This window comes from Panulirus ornatus, chromosome 22, assembly GCF_036320965.1.
Source record: "Panulirus ornatus isolate Po-2019 chromosome 22, ASM3632096v1, whole genome shotgun sequence".
In the NCBI taxonomy this organism is placed as follows: domain Eukaryota; kingdom Metazoa; phylum Arthropoda; class Malacostraca; order Decapoda; family Palinuridae; genus Panulirus; species Panulirus ornatus.
The window spans coordinates 7,259,887-7,279,598 of NC_092245.1; the positions used below are offsets into that span (position 1 = coordinate 7,259,887).

Genomic DNA, 19,712 nt, shown 5'->3' on the forward strand with positions numbered 1-19,712 from the left:
ATGCTGCTTGTTTATCTCTCAGAAAATGCCCAGAGCATGTAAGGGTATCAGTAAGGTTACCCTGTCTGTGTGATTTTGTGCAAACACAAAGGCTTAGGGTCACAGCTGCCATCTTCATGATTGGTTCATTCACTCTTTTCTTCCTGAGTTGGAAAGATATTACTTTGAGAAGGACATACCATTCAACATTCTGCTAGTGATTGACAGTGCCCTTGGTCATCCAGCACGTTCAGGTGACATTCACCAAAGGTGAAAGTAGTGTTCCTGCCATCCAATCGATGGGTTGTTGCTGACTTTAAAGTATATTACTTCTGCAGGATCTTTGCCCAACTTTAAAGGCCACTGAGAGAGATCCTGAGAATACTCTCCTTAATTTCTGGAGGTCCTACAGTAATTATCAAAGCATTCAAAATATCACAAAGGGCTGAGCAGAGGTTACTCAAGCAAGTTTGAATGGTATTAGGAAAAATATGTGCCCCAAGTTAGTCTACAGATTTAGAGGCTTCAAGAATGATGAAACTTACAAGGGTGTGACTGAGAAGATTATGAAGCTGGCAGAGGAGCTTGAGCTGGAAGTAGATGCTGCTGACATTTATGAGCTCATAGAATCTCACAGGGTTGAGCTGTCAAATGAAAACCTCATGCAGCGAGAAACAGCTGTTAATGTCCTTGATTGCTTTATGTCTAACAGTGCATATTATTCTTTTAACTGCTTCTCTTTCTGTATATGTATGTATGTAGTAAACATGAAGTGGCCATGATTAATAGCATTCATTTGCAGAAAAAAAAGATGTTTTTGTGTCTATGAACTTTTTACAGTTTCATCCTCTCAGAAACGATTTATATCCAGGTGAGCACTACAGGCTTTCCTGAGCCTCTTATTTCTTCCTTTCCATCCCTAGTCTCTTGTACTTATTAATATATAGTTTAGGATTTTGTAGGAAGTAGCTTAAGACGTTTGCTCTGATTTCGTATAGCATAAAATTCATAATGTTGCCATTCAGCCATGGTGGGTAAGCCACATGATTTAAGGTATTGACTTATTATCTCAAAGGGTGTGAGGTTTCTCATTTACACCTGCTCACTGGCATCCATCATAAGAAGAAATAGCTTTTCATAAAATCCAAACTCATTGTTTATCATACTCACCTCTTTGATTATGAATTCAATATTCATTTTTTATCCACTCACCTTTTTGCTTCTCATTCTTCCTTGCATATTAAATGCTAACTTGGCAAAAAGATTGCTGTGATCATCTGCAAACAATGTTTGAAGCCTGTTTCCATATTCAAAAGTAGAATTTCTCAGTCCATGCTACCAGTTATCACTCTCCACATTAGTATGAACAAAGAGCATTCATTGTGACACAACACACCCCTTCCTAACTCTTACATAAATGTCTGAACTTTAACGATAGTTGTAGCCTTCAAGCACTATATTTATGACATATTTTTCATTACTGATGCCTGTAACTCATCCCATTTACATTACATTGGATCAAATGTACAGCCTTTTTATACTAATTCATTTCTTCAACCCTTGCCTAACTGTATTAATGTCTTGAGTTTTCCCACATGTCACATTTTCTGCCATCTGTGCATGATCTAAGCACTCTCTATAACTTTGCTATTCTAGAGCATGAAAAGGATTCTGAAACCTGGGAGAAGGGATTATATTACAAGGACTCTCCAGTTGCTACTCATTTCCTCTCTATATCAGTTCTTTACATATTTGACTTTTATGTTTTGTGAACATATTTGCAGTAATCTTTTATTGAGAATGTAAATGAAAGGGTAAGAGAGATGTGTGGAAATAAAAAGAGTGTGGTTGAGAGAGCAGAAGGTGTGTTGAAATGGTTTGGACATTTGGAGAGAATGAGTGAGGAAAGATTGACGAAGAGGATATATGTGTCATAGGTGAAGGGAACCAGAAGTGAGAGACCAAATTGGAAGTGAAGGGTTGGAGTGAAAAAGATTTTGAGTGATCAGGGCCTGAACATACAGGAGAGTGTGAGGCATGCAAGGAACAGAGTGAATTGGAACGATGTGATATACCGGGGTAGACATGCTGTCACTGGACTGAACCAGGGTGTGTGAAGTGTCTGGGGTAAACCATGGAAAGGTCTGTGGGGCCTGGATGTGGATAGGGAACTATGGTTTGGATGCATTATTCATGACAGCCAGAGAGTGAATGTGAACAAATGTGGCCTTTTTTGTTTGTTTTCCTGGCACTACCTCACTGGGGTGGGGGTAGCGGTGCTATTTCCTGTGTGGCGGGTAGTGACAGGAATGGATGAAGACAAGCAAGTATGGATATCTACGTGTATATATGTTTATGTCTGTGTATGTGTATGTATATGTTGATATGTATATGTATGTGCATGTATGGGCATTTATGTATTTATAAATGTGTGTATATGAGTTTATGGGCTCTTCTTTGTTTCCTGGTGCTACCTTGCTGATGTGGGAAACAGCGAATAAGCTTAATAAATATGTGAATAATAATAACATTTTCATCCAAAATGGGGCTTGGGTATAGGATGCCTCAAGAAGAATCTAAACTATTCCATAACTAGAAAGTTTGGAGGGAACTTTACATGAACAGCCTTGCATTATATTTAAAAACAATCTTCCATGAGTTATACAAAAGACCAAATGATAGAAATGGATTAATTGTAGTTTACCTGTTCCACTTGCATACGTTATATTTGATATCTCATTGTTTAGTGATGTTCAGTTATATATACAGTATCATAATCAATGAGGTAGGGGGTACTGCTACTGTGGAAAGTAAAGAAGCTCAGAATTGGGAATAGTATTGAGAGTTTCAGCACCTTGAGGGGTACTCTGGTTTTACTGGAGTAGCCAAGTCTCACCCTGCCTTCTCATGGTGACCTCATCAGTACTCCCTTTAGGGATGGAACAAAGGGTGAGGCATTGCCCAATTACATCAGAGCAATAGTTTTAGATTTAGGCAGAAACCTGAGATGTACTGTTACTTTTAGTTTTGACAGTTTTTGAGCCTCGCTTCTTATGGAAACGCTGCACTGAAGTTGTCCTCTGCCAGTGACCTGTCAAGGGTGAGGCACAGAAGGCTAAGAAGCGGCACTGGAGTCTACCAGTTATACCGCAGGTTAAAAGGAACGAGCGATTGAGGGTGATGGCACTGAATATGAATGGGATGACTGGGGAGAATAAAAGGAGGCAGATTGTGGAGAGGTGTAAAAGTTGTTGTGTGGATGTGCTAGACATTGGGAAAACCCATATCGTTGGGTAGGGTGTGTTGAGTGCAAATGGAATGATGAATGCAAATTATGGGAGGGCACGGAAGGTGTAGTATGGATGGGAATGAGTAAAAATTATCGGGAAGAAGAAAAGAAGGATGTGCAATTCTGCTATCATCAAGAGTATGTGAGGGTGTTACAGAGCATGGATGGAATGGATGAAGAATAATATGGGTGAAAGAAAAGATTGGGATTGTGAGATATGCATGGGTATCTGTATATGCACCTGCCAACATGAAGACTGTGGGAGTTAGGATGAAGTGAAGCTTTTCTAGAGGAATTTGAATGACTGTATAGATGATTTAGAGACTGAGAAACGTGGTTGTATTAAATGATTTTAATGCAGAAGTGGGATGTGATGAGATTGGTGAGATAGTGGGTACTTGGGGAGTGCCAGGAGTAAATGAGAATGGAAGCTATCTTGTGGATGTTTTTGCTGAGAGGGGTATATTCTTAGCTAGCACCTTTTTTCTGCACCTGAGAGGGGTTTATTTCTTGCTAACACCATTTTTTCAGCACAAGATGATCCACAGATATACATGAATGAGGAATGGTTGAAGAGAAGAACAAAAGGCTTTGATTATGTGGCAGTGGATGAAAGATTGAGAAAGGCTGTGCTAGATGCTAGAGTTGTAAGAGGATTTTTGAGAGACCCTGACCATTTTGCAGTTCTTGTGGGGATGAGGATCAGGGAGAAGTGGAGGTATGGTGTAAGAAAGAATGGGGAGCTAAAAGTGTTGGCAAGTGAGAAGATGAATCAGGAAAAATACTAGGAGGAGTATGATAGGAAGGTAACTGTAAGTTTAGATGGAAGTACAGTGAACATAGGAATGCAGTTATGTGTGAATGAGGTGTTTAAAATGTTTAGAGGATACTATTAAGGGTTGTAGAATCAGTAGTTAGATACAAGGTAATGAGATACAGGAATGAAAAGGGAAATGCATGGTGTACAGAAGAAAATAGAAATACTGTAGAAGAGAAGAGAAAGGCTTATGGTAGGTTGCTCAATAGGAATGTGCCAGTGGAAGTTCAGCAAAGGAGGGAAAAATACAGAATATGCGGTGGAATATTAAGCAGCTGATAAAGGAAAGCAAAGAAAGATTAGATGAAGACTTTGGAAGAAATTTAAGTGAAAAGTTTTGGGATAATAAGAAACTATACTGAAAGGAGGTGAAAAAGGAAAGAGGTGGACGTAAGAATCGAAATGTTGATCTGAGAAGTAAGGAATGGGAATTGCTGAATCAAAAGGAGGAAGTGAAAGGAAGATGGAAAGAGTATTTTGAAGAACTGATGAATGTGGAAGAACGGGAGGCAGCAGCTGTTCCATGCATGGGTATGGAGGATAGAAGGAAGAGGATAGAAGTGCAAGGGCCTATTGCACAGAGGGAGGTAAGAAGGGCAATAATGAGGCTGAAGGTAGGAAAGGCAACTTGAGTGGATGGGATTATGGCTGAAATGCTGAAGTATGGAGGAGAAAGTGTAATAGGGTGTAAGTACCATATATATAATTAGCATGGAAACAGAAGGTTGTGCCTGAGGATTGGGTGAAAGCTATTATTGTTTCTTTATTGAAAGTAAAAGGTGTGAAGGATTTATGTCGCATTTATAGGGGAATAAGTTTGTTAACTATACCAGGGGAAGAGTATGCAAGAACATTAATTGACAAAGTGATGGAAGTGACTGGATGCAGAATAAATGAAGAGCAAGGGGGTTTTAGGAAAGGTAGGAGATGTGTGGATCAGAACTTTGTAATAAAGATGACTGTGGAAAAGCATTTAGCAAAATGTAAGAAGTTGTATGCAGCTTTTATGAATCTGGAGAAAGTGTATGACAGAGTTGAATGGAAACTGTTGGATGGTGTAAAAGCCTTCTATAGAGGAGCAATTGCATGTGTAAGAGTGGATGTAGAGCTGAGCAAAAGTTTTGGGATACATATAGGTGTGAGGCAGGGCTGTGTGATATCACCATGGCCTTTTGATATTACATATATTTATGTATATACAAATGGATTTGTATGTAGCATTTATGGATCTGGAGAAGGCATATGATAGAGTTGATAGAGATGCTCTGTGGAAGGTATTAAGAATATATGGTGTGGGAGGAAAGTTGTTTGAAGCAGTGAAAAGTTTTTATCGAGGATGTAAGGCATGTGTACGTGTAGGAAGAGAGGAAAGTGATTGGTTCTCAGTGAATGTAGGTTTGCGGCAGGGGTGTGTGATGTCTCCATGGTTGTTTAATTTGTTTATGGATGGGGTTGTTAGGGAGGTAAATGCAAGAGTTTTGGAAAGAGGGGCAAGTATGAAGTCTGTTGGGGATGAAAGAGCTTGGGAAGTGAGTCAGTTGTTGTTCGCTGATGATACAGCGCTGGTGGCTGATTCATGTGAGAAACTGCAGAAGCTGGTGACTGAGTTTGGTAAAGTGTGTGGAAGAAGAAAGTTAAGAGTAAATGTGAATAAGAGCAAGGTTATTAGGTACAGTAGGGTTGAGGGTCAAGTCAATTGGGAGGTGAGTTTGAATGGAGAAAAACTGGAGGAAGTGAAGTGTTTTAGATATCTGGGAGTGGATCTGGCAGCGGATGGAACCATGGAAGAGGAAGTGGATCATAGGGTGGGGGAGGGGGCGAAAATTCTGGGGGCCTTGAAGAATGTGTGGAAGTCGAGAACATTATCTCAGAAAGCAAAAATGGGTATGTTTGAGGGAATAGTGGTTCCAACAATGTTGTATGGTTGCGAGGTGTAGGCTATGGATAGAGTTGTGCGCAGGAGGATGGATGTGCTGGAAATGAGATGTTTGAGGACAATGTGTGGTGCGAGGTGGTTTGATCGAGTGAGTAACGTAAGGGTAAGAGAGATGTGTGGAAATAAAAAGAGCGTGGTTGAGAGAGCAGAAGAGGGTGTTTTGAAGTGGTTTGGGCACATGGAGAGAATGAGTAAGGAAAGATTGACCAAGAGGATATATGTGTCGGAGGTGGAGGGAACGAGGAGAAGAGGGAGAACAAATTGGAGGTGGAAAGATGGAGTGAAAAAGATTTTGTGTGATCGGGGCCTGAACATGCAGGAGGGTGAAAGGAGGGCAAGGAATAGAGTGAATTGGAGCGATGTGGTATACCGGGGTTGACGTGCTGTCAGTGGATTGAATCAAGGCATGTGAAGCGTCTGGGGTAAACCATGGAAAGCTGTGTAGGTATGTATATTTGCGTGTGTGGACGTATGTATATACATGTGTATGGGGGGGGGGGTTGGGCCATTTCTTTCGTCTGTTTCCTTGCGCTACCTCGCAAACGTGGGAGACAGCGACAAAGTATAATAAAAAAATAAAAAATAATGTTTATTTTGCTTTGTTGCTGTCTCCTGCGTTAGCGAGGTAGCGCAAGGAAACAGATGAAAGAATGGACCAACCCACCAACATACACATGTATAGACATACATGTCCACACACGCAAATATACATACCTATACATCTCAGTGTACACACATATATGTATACACACACAGACATATACATATATACACATGTACATAATTCATACTGTCTGCCTTTATTTATTCCCATCGCCACCCCACCACACATGGAATAACAACCCCCTCTCCCCTCATGTGTGTGAGGTAGCGCTAGGAAAAGACAACAAAGGCCCCATTCGTTCACACTCAGTCTCTAGCTGTCATGTAATAATGCACCGAAACCACAGCTCCCTTTCCACATCCAGGCCCCACAAAACTTTCCATGGTTTACCCCAGACGCTTCACATGCCCTGGTTCAATCCATTGACAGCACGTCAACCCCGGTATACCACATCGTTCCAAGTCACTCTATACCTTGCACGCCTTTCACCCTCCTGCATGTTCAGGCCCCGATCACTCAAAATCTTTTTCACTCCATCCTTCCACCTCCAATATGGTCTCCCACTTCTCATTCCCTCCACCTCTGACACATATATCCTCTTGGTCAATCTTTCCTCACTCATTCTCTCCATGTGACCAAACCATTTCCAAACACCCTCTTCTGCTCTCTCAACCACACTCTTTAAATTTCCACATATCTCTGTTACCCTTACATTACTTACTCGATCAAACCACCTCACACCACATATTGTCCTCAAACATCTCATTTCTAGCACATCCACCCTCCTGCGCGCAACTCTATCCATAGCCCACGCCTCGCAACCATATAACATTGTTGGAACCAATATTCCTTCAGACATACCCATTTTTGCTTTCCGAGATAATGTTCACGACTTCCAAACATTCTTCAAGGCTCCCAGAATTTTCACCCCCTCCCCCACCCTATGATTCCCTTCCGCTTCCATGGTTCCATCTGCTGCCAGATCCACTCCCAGATATCTAAAACACTTTACTTCCTCCAGTTTTTCTCCATTCAAACTTACCTCCCAATTGACTTGACCCTCAACCCCACTGTACCTAATAACCTTACTCTTATTCACATTTACTCTTAACTTTCTTCTTTCACACACTTTACAAAACTCAGTCACTAGCTTCTGCAGTTTCTCACATGAATCAGCCACCAGTGCTGCATCATCAGCGAACAACAACTGACTCATTTCCCAAGCTCTCTCATCCACAACAGACTGCATACTTGCACTTCTTTCCAAAACTCTTGCATTCACCTCCCTAACAACCCCATCCATAAACAAATTAAACAACCATGGGGGACATCACACACCCCTGCCGCAAACCTACATTCACTGAGAACCAATCACTTTCCTCTCTTCCTACACGTACACATGCCTTACATCCTCGATAAAAACTCTTCACTGCTTCTAACAACTTGCCTCCCACACCATATATTCTTAATACCTTCCACAGAGCATCTCTATCAACTCTATCATATGCCTTCTCCAGATCCATAAATGCTACATACAAATCCATTTGCTTTTCTAAGTATTTCTCACATACATTCACCTCTGTAATTTGAGCACTCACTCTTATCCCCTTTGCCTTTGTACAATGGCACTATGCAAGCATTCCGCCAATCCTCAGGCACCTCACCATGAGTCATACATACATTGAATAACCTTACCAACCAGTCAACAATACCTTCACCCTCTTTTTTAATAAATTCCACTGCAATACCATCCATACCTGCTGCCTTGCCAGCTTTCATCTTCCACAAAGCTTTTACTACCTCTTCTCTGTTTACCAAATCATTTTCCCTAACCCTCTCACTTTGCACACCACCTGGACCAAAACACCCTATATCTGCTACTCTATCATCAAACACATTCAGTAAACCTTCAAAATACTTACTCCATCTCCTTCTCACATCACCACTACTTGTTATCATCTCCCCATTAGCCCCCTTCACTGAAGTTCCCATTTGCTCCCTTGTCTTATGCACTTTATTTACCTCCTTCCAAAACATCTTTTTATTCTCCCTAAAATTTACTGATGCTCTCTCAGCCCAACTCTCATTTGCCCTCTTTTTCACCTCTTGCACCTTTCTCTTGACCTCCTGCCTCTTTCTTTTATACATCTTCCACTCATTTGCATTTTTTCCCTGCAAAAATCGTCCAAATACCTCCCTCTTCTCTTTCACTAATAATCTTACTTCTTCATCCCACCACTCACTACCCTTTCTAATCAACCCACAACCCACGCTTCTCATGCCACAAGCATCTTGCGCAAGCCATCACTGCTTCCCTAAATACATCCCATTCCTCCCCCACTCCCCTTACCTCCTTTGTTTTCACCTTTTCCCATTCTGTACCCAGTCCCTCCTGGTACTTCCTCACACAAGTCTCCTTCCCAAGCTCACTTACTCTCACCACTCTCTTCACCCCAACATTCTCTCTTCTTTTCTGAAAACCCCTACAAATCTTCACCTTCGCATCCACAAGATAATGATCAGACATCCCTCCAGTTGCACCTCTCAGCACATTAACATCCAAAAGTCTCTCTTTCACGCGCCTATCAATTAACACGTAATCCAATAACGCTCTCTGGCCATATCTCCTACTTACATACGTATACTTATGTATATCTCTCTTTTTAAACCAGGTATTCCCAATCACCAGTCCTTTTTCAGCACATAAATCTACAAGCTCTTCACCATTTCCATTTACAACGCTGAACACCCCATGTATACCAATTATTCCCTCAACTGCCACATTACTCACCTTTGCATTCAAATCACCCATCACTAAAACCCGGTCTTGTGCATCAAAACCACTAACACACTCATTCAGCTTCTCCCAAAACACTTGCCTCTCATGATCTTTCTTCTCATGCCCGGGTGCATATGCACCAATGATCACCCATCTCTCTCCATCAACTTTCAGTTTTACCCATATCAATTTAGAGTTTACTTTCTTACACTCTATCACATACTCCCACAACTCCTGTTTCAGGAGTAGTGCTACTCCTTCCCTTGCTCTTGTCCTCTCACTAACCCCTGACTTTACTCCCAAGACATTCCCAAACCACTCTTCCCCTTTACCCTTGAGCTTCGTTTCACTCAGAGCCAAAACATCCAGGTTCCTTTCCTCAAACATACTACCTATCTCTCCTTTTTTCTCATCTTGGTTACATCCACACACATTTAGACACCCCAATCTGAGCCTTCGAGGAGGATGAGCACTCCTCGCGTGACTCCTTCTTCTGTTTCCCCTTATAGAAAGTTAAGATACAAGGAGGGGAGGGTTTCTGGCCCCCCGCTCCTTTCCCCTTTAGTCGCCTTCTACGACACATGAGGAATGCGTGGGAAGTATTCTTTCTCCCCTCTCCCCAGGCCTTTTACTATATATATATATTTATTTTATTTATTTTGCTTTGTCGCTGTTTCCCGCGTTTGCAAGGTATATATATATATATATATATATATATATATATATATATATATATATATATATATATATATATATATATATATAGTGTGTGTGTCTGTGTGTGTAAGAGTGGATTTTTATTTGATATAAATAAATAAATAAATCAGGTGTTTGCTTTGAAGAATGTATGTGAGACATGCTTAGAAAAGCAAATGGATTTGTATGTAGCATTTATGGATCTGGAGATGGCATATGATAGAAATGATAGAGATGCTCTGTGGAAGGTATTAAGAATATATGCTGTGGGAGGCAAGTTGTTACAAGCAGTGAAAAGTTTTTATCGAGGATGCAAGGCATGTGCACGTGTAGGAAGAGAGGAAAGTGATTGGTTCTCAGTGAATGTAGGTTTGTGGCAGGGGTGTGTGATGTCTCCACGGTTGTTAATGTGTTTATGGATGGGGTTGTTAGGGAGGTGAATGCAAGAGTTTTGGAAAGAAGTGCAAGTATGCAGTCTGTTGTGGATGAGAGAGCTTGGGAAATGAGTCAGTTGTTGTTCGCTGATGATGCAGCACTGGTGGCTGATTCATGTGAGAAACTGCAGAAGCTAGTGACTGAGTTTTGTAAAGTGTGTGAAAGAAGAAAGTTAAGAGTAAATGTGAATAAGAGCAAGGTCATTAGGTACAGTAGGATGTAAGGCATGTGTACGTGAAGGAAGAGAGCAAAGTGATTGGTTCTCACTGAATGTAGGTTTGCGGTAGGGGTGTGTGATGTCTCCATGGTTGTTTAATGTGCTTATGGATAGGGTTGATAGGGAGGTGAATGCAAGAGTTTTGGAAAGAGGGGCAAGTATGCAGTCTGTTGTGGATGAGAGAGCTTGGGAAGTGAGTCAGTTGTTGTTTGCTGATGATACAGCGCTGGTGGCTGATTCATGTGAGAAACTGCAGAAGCTGGTGACTGAGTTTGGTAAAGTGTGTGAAAGAAGAAAGTTAAGAGTAAATGTGAATAAGAGCAAGGTTATTAGGTACAGTAGGGTTGAGGGTCAAGTCAATTGGGAGGTAAGTTTGAATGGAGAAAAACTGGAGGAAGTGAAGTGGTTTAGATATCTGGGAGTGGATCTGGCAGTGGATGGAACCATGGAAGTGGAAGTGAATCATAGGGTGGGGGAGGGGGCGAAAATTCTGGGAGCCTTGAAGAATGTTTGGAAGTCGAGAACATTATCTCAGAAAGCAAAAATGGGTATGTTTGAAGGAATAGTGGTTCCAACAATGTTGTATGGTTGCGAGGCATGGGCTATGGATAGAGTTGTGCGCAGGAGGGTGGATGTGTTGGAAATGAGATGTTTGAGAACAATGTGTGGTGTGAGGTGGTTTGATCGAGTAAGTAATGTAAGGGTAAGAGAGATGTGTGGAAATAAAAAGAGTGTGGTTGAGAGAGCAGAAGAGGGTGTTTTGAAATGGTTTGGTCACATGGAGAGAATGAGTGAGGAAAGATTGACCAAGAGGATATGTGTGTCAGAGGTGGAGTGAACGAGGAGAAGTGGGAGACCAAATTGGAGGTGGAAAGATGGAGTGAAAAAGATTTTGAGTGATCGGGGCCTGAACATGCAGGAGGGTGGAAGGCGTGCAAGGAATAGAGTGAATTGGAACGATGTGGTATACCGGGGTCGACATGCTGTCAATGGATTGAACCAGGGCATGTGAAGCGTCTGGGGTAAATCATGGAAAGTTCTTTGGGGCCTGGATGTGGAAAGGGAGCTGTGGTTTCAGTGCATTATTACATGACAGCTAGAGACTGTCGCTGTCTCCTGCATTAGCGAAGTAGCGCAAGGAAACAGACAAAAGAATGGCCCAACCCACCCACATACACATATATATACATACACATCCACACACGCACATATACATACCTATACATCCCAACATATACATATATATACACATACAGACATACATATATACATATGTACATAATTCATACTGTCTGCCTTTATTCATTCCCATCGCCACCTCACCACACATGGAATAACAACCCCCTCCCCCCTCGTGTGTGAGGTAGAGCTAGGAAAAGACAACAAAGGCCCCATTCGTTCACACTCAGTCTCTAGCTGTCATGTAATAATGCACCAAAACCACAGCTCCCTTTCCACATCCAGGTCTCAAAGAACTTTCCATGGTTTACCCCAGACCCTCTTCTGCTCTCTCAACCACACTCTTTTTATTACCACACATCTCTCTTACCCTTACATTACTTACTCGATCAAACCACCTCACACCACATATTGTCCTCAAACATCTCATTTCCAGCACATCCACCCTCCTGCGCACAACTCTATCCATAGCCCACACCTCGCAACCATACAACATTGTTGAAACCACTATTCCTTCAAACATACCCATTTTTGCTTTCCAAGGTAATGTTCTCAATTTCCACACATTCTTCAAAGCTCCCAGAATTTTCGCCCCCTCCCCCACCCTATGATTCCCTTCCGCTTCCATGGTTCCATCCGCTGCCTAATCCACTCCCAGATATCTAAAACACTTCACTTCCTCCAGTTTTTCTCCAATCAAACTTACCTACCAATTGACTTGACCTTCAACCCTACTGTACTTAATAACCTTGCTCTTATTCACATTTACTCTCAAATTTCTTCTTTCACACACTTTACCAAACTCAGTCACCAGCTTCTGCAGTTTCTCACATGAATCAGCCACCAGCGCTGCATCATCAGCGAACAACAACTGACTCACTTCCCAAGCTCTCTCATCCACAACAGACTTCATACTTGCCCCTCTTTCCAAAACTCTTGCATTCACCTCCCTAACAACCCCATCCATAAACAAATTAAACAACCATGGAGACATTACACACCCCTGCTGCAAACCTACATTCAGTGAGAACCAATCACTTTGCTCTCTTCCTACACGTACACATACCTTACATCCTCAATAAAAACTTTTCACTGCTTCTAACAACTTGCCTCCCACACCATATATTCTTAATACCTTCCACAGAGTATCTCTGTCAACTCTATCATATGCCTTCTCCAGATCCATAAATGCCACATACAAATCCATTTGCTTTTCTAAGTATTTCTCACATACATTCTTCAAAGCAAAAACCTGATCCACACATCCTCCACCACTTCTGAAACCACACTGCTCTTCCCCAATCTGATGCTCTGTACATGCCTTCACCCTCTCAATCAATACCCTCCCATATAATTTCCCAGGAATACTCAACAAACATATCTCTGTAATTTGAGCACTCACTTTTATCCCCTTTGCCTTTGTACAATGGCACTGTGCAAGCATTCCGCCAATCCTCAGGCACCTCACCATGAATCATACTTACATTAAATAACCTTACCAACCAATCAACAATACAGTCACCCCCTTTTTTAATAAATTCCACTGCAATACCATCCAAACCCGCTGCCTTGCCAGCTTTCATCTTCCGCAAAGCTTTTACTATCTCTTCTCTGTTTACCAAATCATTTTCCCTAACCCTCTCACTTTGCACACCACCTCGACCAAAACACCCTATATCTGCCACTCTTATCATCAAACACATTCAACAAACCTTCAAAATGCTCACTCCATCTTCTCACATCACCACTTGTTACCACCTCCCCATTAGCCCCCTTCACTGAAGTTCCTATTTGCTCCCTTGTGTTCCGCACTTTATTTACCTCCATCCAAAACGTCTTTTACTCTCCCTAAAATTTTTTTTTTTTGCCGCGGTCTCCCGCGTTTGCGAGGTAGCGCAAGGAAACAGACGAAAGAAATGGCCCAACCCACCCCCATACTCATGTATATACATACGTCCACATACGCAAATATACATACCTACACAGCTTTCCATGGTTCACCCCAGACGCTTCACATGCCCTGATTCAATCCACTGACTGCACGTCAACCCCGGTATACCACATCGATCCAATTCACTCTATTCCTTGCCCTCCTTTCACCCTCCTGCATGTTCAGGCTCCGATCACACAAAATCTTTTTCACTCCATCTTTCCACCTCCAATTTGGTCTCACACTTCTCCTCGTTCCCTCCACCTCCGACACATATATCCTCTTGGTCAATCTTTCCTCACTCATTCTCTCCATGTGCCCAAACCATTTCAAAACACCCTCTTCTGCTCTCTCAACCATGCTCTTTTTATTTCCACAAATCTCTCTTACCCTTACGTTACTTACTCGATCAAACCACCTCACACCACACATTGTCCTCAAACATCTCATTTCCAGCACATCCATCCTCCTGCGCACAACTCTATCCATAGCCCACGCCTCGCAACCATACAACATTGTTGGAACCACTATTCCTTCAAACATACCCATTTTTGCTTTCCGAGATAATGTTCTCGACTTCCACACATTCTTCAAGGCTCCCAGGATTTTCGCCCCCTCCCCCACCCTATGATCTACTTCCGCTTCCATGGTTCCATCCGCTGCCAGATCCACTCCCAGATATCTAAAACACTTTACTTCCTCCAGTTTTTCTCCATTCAAACTTACCTACCAATTGACTTGACCCTCAACCCTACTGTACCTAATTACCTTCCTCTTATTCACATTTACTCTTAACTTTCTTCTTTCACACACTTTACCAAACTCAGTCACCAGCTTCTGCAGTTTCTCACATGAATCAGCCACCAGCGCTGTATCATCAGCGAACAACAACTGACTCACTTCCCAAGCTCTCTCATCCCCAACAGACTTCATACTTGCCATTCTTTCCAAAACTCTTGCATTTACCTCCCTAACAACCCCATCCATAAACAAATTAAACAACCATGGAGAAATCACACACCCCTGCCGCAAGCCAACATTCACTGAGAAACAATCACTTTCCTCTCTTCCTACACGTACACATGCCTTACATCCTCGATAAAAACTTTTCACTGCTTCTAACAACTTGCCTCCCACACCATATATTCTTAATACCTTCCACAGAGCATCTCTATCAACTCTATCCTATGCCTTCTCCAGATCCATAAATGCTACATACAAATCCATTTGCTTTTCTAAGTATTTCTCACATACATTCTTCAAAGAAAACACCTGATCCACACATCTTCTACCACTTCTGAAACCACACTGCTCTTCCCCAATCTGATGCTCTGTACATGCCTTCACCCTCTCAATCAATACCCTCCCATATAATTTACCAGGAATACTCAACAAACTTATACCTCTGTAATTTGAGCACTCACTCTTATCCCCTTTGCCTTTGTACAATGGCACTATGCACGCATTCCGCCAATCCTCAGGCACCTCACCATGAGTCATACATACATTAAATAACCTTACCAACCAGTCAATAATACAGTCACCCCCTTTTTTAATAAATTCCACTGCAATACCATCCAAACCTGCTGCCTTGCCAGCTTTCATCTTCCGCAAAGCTTTTACTACCTCTTCTCTGTTTACCAAATCATTTTCCCTAACCCTCTCACTTTGCACACCACCTCGACCAAAACACCCTATATCTGCCACTCTATCATCAAACACATTCAACAAACCTTCAAAATACTCACTCCATCTCCTTCTCACATCACCACTACTTGTTATCACCTCCCCATTTGCGCCCTTCACTGAAGTTCCCATTTGCTCCCTTGTCTTCCGCACTTTATTTACCTCCTTCCAGAACATCTTCTTATTCTCCCTAAAATTTAATGATACTCTCTCACCCCAACTCTCATTTGCCCTCTTTTTCACCTCTTGCACCTTTCTCTTGACCTCCTGTCTCTTTCTTTTATACATCTCCTACTCAATTGCATTTTTTTCCTTTCAAAAATCGTCCAAATGCCTCTCTCTTCTCTTTCACTAATACTCTTACTTCTTCATCCCACCACTCACTACCCTTTCTAATCAACCCACCTCCCATTCTTCTCATGCCACAAGCATCTTTTGTGCAATCCATCACTGATTCCCTAAATACATCCCAATCCTCCCCCACTCCCCTTCCATTGTTCTCACCTTTTTCCTTTTTGTACTGTCTCTCCTGGTACTTCCTCACACAAGTCTCCTTCCCAAGCTCACTTACTCTCACCACCCTCTTCACCCCAACATTCACTCTTCTTTTCTGAAAACCCATACAAATCTTCACCTTAGCCTCCACAAGATAATGATCAGACATCCCTCCAGTTGCACCTCTCAGCACATTAACATCCAAAAGTCTCTCTTTCGCGCGCCTGTCAATTAACACGTAATCCAATAACGCTCTCTGGCCATCTCTCTTACTTACATACGTATACTTATGTTTATCTCTCTTTTTAAACTAGGTATTCCCAGTCACCAGTCCTTTTTCAGCACATAAATCTACAAGCTCTTCACCATTTCCATTTACAACACTGAACACCCCATGTATACCAATTATTCCCTCAACTGCCACATTACTCACCTTTGCATTCAAATCACCCATCACTATAACCTGGTCTCGTGCATCAAAACCACTAACACACTCATTCAGCTGCTCCCAAAACACTTGCCTCTCATGATCTTTCTTCTCATGCCCAGGTGCATATGCACCAATAATCACCCATCTCTCTCCATCAACTTTCAGTTTTACCCATATTAATCGAGAATTTACTTTCTTACATTCTATCACATACTCCCACAACTCCTGTTTCAGGAGTACTGCTACTCCTTCCCTTGCTTTTGTCCTCTCACTAACCCCTGACTTTACTCCCAAGACATTCCCAAACCACTCTTCCCCTTTACCTTTGAGCTTCGTTTCACTGAGAGCCAAAACATCCAGGTTCCTTTCCTCAAACATACTACCTATCTCTCCTTTTTTCACATCTTGGTTACATCCACACACATTTAGACACCCCAGTCTGAGCCTTCGAGGAGGATGAGCACTCCCCGCGTGACTCCTTCTTCTGTTTCCCATTTTAGAAAGTTAAAAAATACAAGGAGGGGAGGATTTCTGGCCCCCTGGTCCCGTCCCCTCTAGTCGCCTTCTACGACACGCGAGGAATGCGTGGGAAGTATTCTTTCACCCCTATCCAGGGATAAAAAAACATCTTTTTATTCTCCTTATATATGGATGGATTGATAAGAGAGATGAAAGCAAAACTTAGGAAAAGGGGTGCAGAGATGGAGTGTGGCAGTGAGATATGGTTGCTACTGGCAAGCCTGTTTGTGGATGATGCCACATTGTCTGTGGAGAGTGAAGGGGAAATGAGCTTTTTATAAAGAGTAAGTGTTGTGACTGGTTGGAAAGAAGAAAGAATTGAAATGATGGGTGATAGATGTGGTATGGTAAGGAATGCGAAGGGGATGAATTTTGGAGTGGTGGAATTGGTGAAACGTATTACTTTAAGGTAGTTTAAGCATGTGGAAAGAATGCTGTACTGGGAGTTTACAAGGAGAGTGTATGTTAGTACAATTAAAGGGGTTGGTGTGAGTGGAAGACCTTGTGTGACATGGGTAAATATGGTGGAGGAATACTTGAGGGAGAGAAACAGAGTAATAGTGTGTAGAATATTGGTGTATGTGAGGGAGGCATGTACAGAGAGGGATAAGTGGAGACTCTTTTGCCATGGCCACCCCTTGATGGGAGTTCCCAGATGGGACAGGGGTCAGAAATATAGATAGATAGATAGGTAGATAAGTAGATAGTAACCAAATGTAAATAAGTTATGTATTTTACCTAATTATATTGTTTCTCTCTGTCAGATGAACTTCCATACATTGAGGTCCCTTTACATAACATAATCAAGCTAACGCCAGTTGCTTATGGTTGTAGGGTGGAGTACGTCCCTTTCAGTGTTCCCTCTGTCAATACTCACCGTCCTAAGCCAAAGGTAAGAAACTGAGATTTTCAGTATACACTTAATTACTCAGGGTTTGTGTAGAAAACTTTTTTGATGTATTAAAAAGTTTTATTAATTTCTCACTCCTGCCTCAGAATCCTCCTTTAATGAGGATCACAGTGCTCAAAAAGTTAGCCATGTTGACTTACCAGACCACAGGTTAAAAATTGTTGTGTGTTTTTCATGGTTGGGTGAACATGGGGCAGTGGAGGATTAAGTGATTGATGCTCTCATTGTGGAGGTTGCATCTTGGGCTTGAAGGGGGATCTTGTGATATGTCAAATAGATGTTTGTAATGTTGCAGACATGGATAGTGCCTAAAGAGTAGATGAGAAAGTGCATCTGTTGGAGTGAAATTCATGATTGGACTGGGATATCTTGGTTTGTTGTTTTTTGAGTCATCTCAGTGTGAATATTTTTTTGTTTGATGGAGAAGGGGCGAACTGTGATTATAAGACTTTGTGTAGGTTGCTGAAGTGTGAGGCAGGGTTTACCCATTTATTTGTATGTAGAAGTTTTAAAGTGGCTTGGGAGGTCAGTGCCATTGTATAGAACTTGATGCTGAGCATGTTGAAGAGAGATGGTATTGGAAGTATTTTTTTGTTAGATGTTTGTAGTTGCTTTAGAAGCGATGAATGTTCTGGGTGGGTTTTTTTTTTTTTTTTTTTTTTTTTTTTTTTTAGTTGATTTTGTTAGGACAAGTGACCAAGCAAGTGAGGCATAATTTAGGGTGGAGCAGATTTATTGTTCATTGGGTATACTAAGGGAGTCTTCTTTCTCAAAACTGGTGCTGATAAGAGGTAGTATTTATGTTTCTTGTGTTGATGGTTGTGATGTAGGTAGTATATATGAAGTGTGTATCACATATGATACCTAGTCTGTTTTTCTTTTATTGAGTGGCAGTTGTTGATCATTGAGGATAATTGGAGTGTGTAGGTTTGATCCATGTATCTTTACGGGTTAAGTGGAGGATGGAGGATTTCTTTGTGGAAGCAAACAGTGTGTTGTGCAAGCCAGTATTCTAGTTGGATAACATAATGCTGTTTGTTGGTTGTGTTTATTGTCAGTGAATGCTTCACATGCCCTGGTTCAATCCATTGACAGCACGTCGACCCCAGTATACCACATCATTCCAATTCACTCTATTCCTTTCATGCCTTTCACCCTCCTGCATGTTCAGGCCCCGATCACAAAAAATCTTTGCCACTCCATCTTTCTACGTCCAATTTGGTCTCCCACTTCTCCTCGTTCCCTCCACCTCTGACACATATATCCTCTTGGTCAATCTTTCCTCACTCATTCTCTCCATGTGACCAAACCATGTCAAAACACCCTCTTCTGCTCTCTCAACCATACTCTTTTTATTACCTCACATCTCTCTTACCTTATTATTACTTACTCGATCAAACCACCTCACACCACATATTGTCCTCAAACATCTCATTTCCAGCACATCCACCCTCCTGCGCACAACTCTATCCATAGCCCACGCCTCGCAACCATATAACATTGTTGGAACCACTATTCCTTCAAACATACCCATTTTTGCTTTCTGAGATAATGTTCTTGACTTCCACACATTCTTCAATGCTCCCAGAATTTTCGCCCTCTCCCCCACCCTATGATTCACTTCCGCTTCCCTGGTTCCATCCGCTGCCAAATCCACTCCCAGATATCTAAAACACTTCACTTCCTCCAGTTTTCTCCATTCAAACTTACCTCCTAATTGACTTGACCCTCAACCCGACTGTACCTAATTACCTTGTTCTTATTGACATTTACTCTCAGCTTTCTTCTTTCACACACTTTACCAAACTCAG

At 41.9% G+C, this 19,712-nt stretch overlaps 1 protein-coding gene across 8 annotated transcripts in view; it reads left to right on the forward strand.

The window, feature by feature from the left end:
• The window catches only part of LOC139756517 (6-phosphofructo-2-kinase/fructose-2,6-bisphosphatase-like), a 444,091-nt gene that overhangs the window by 408,052 nt on the left and 16,327 nt on the right, over positions 1–19,712 (forward strand). For all 8 annotated transcript variants that reach the window (XM_071675982.1, XM_071675987.1, XM_071675988.1 and 5 more), the window contains one exon: positions 17,756–17,883. In XM_071675982.1, the coding sequence (XP_071532083.1) occupies positions 17,756–17,883 (128 nt within the window). The remainder of the gene's footprint in view (positions 1–17,755; positions 17,884–19,712) is intronic.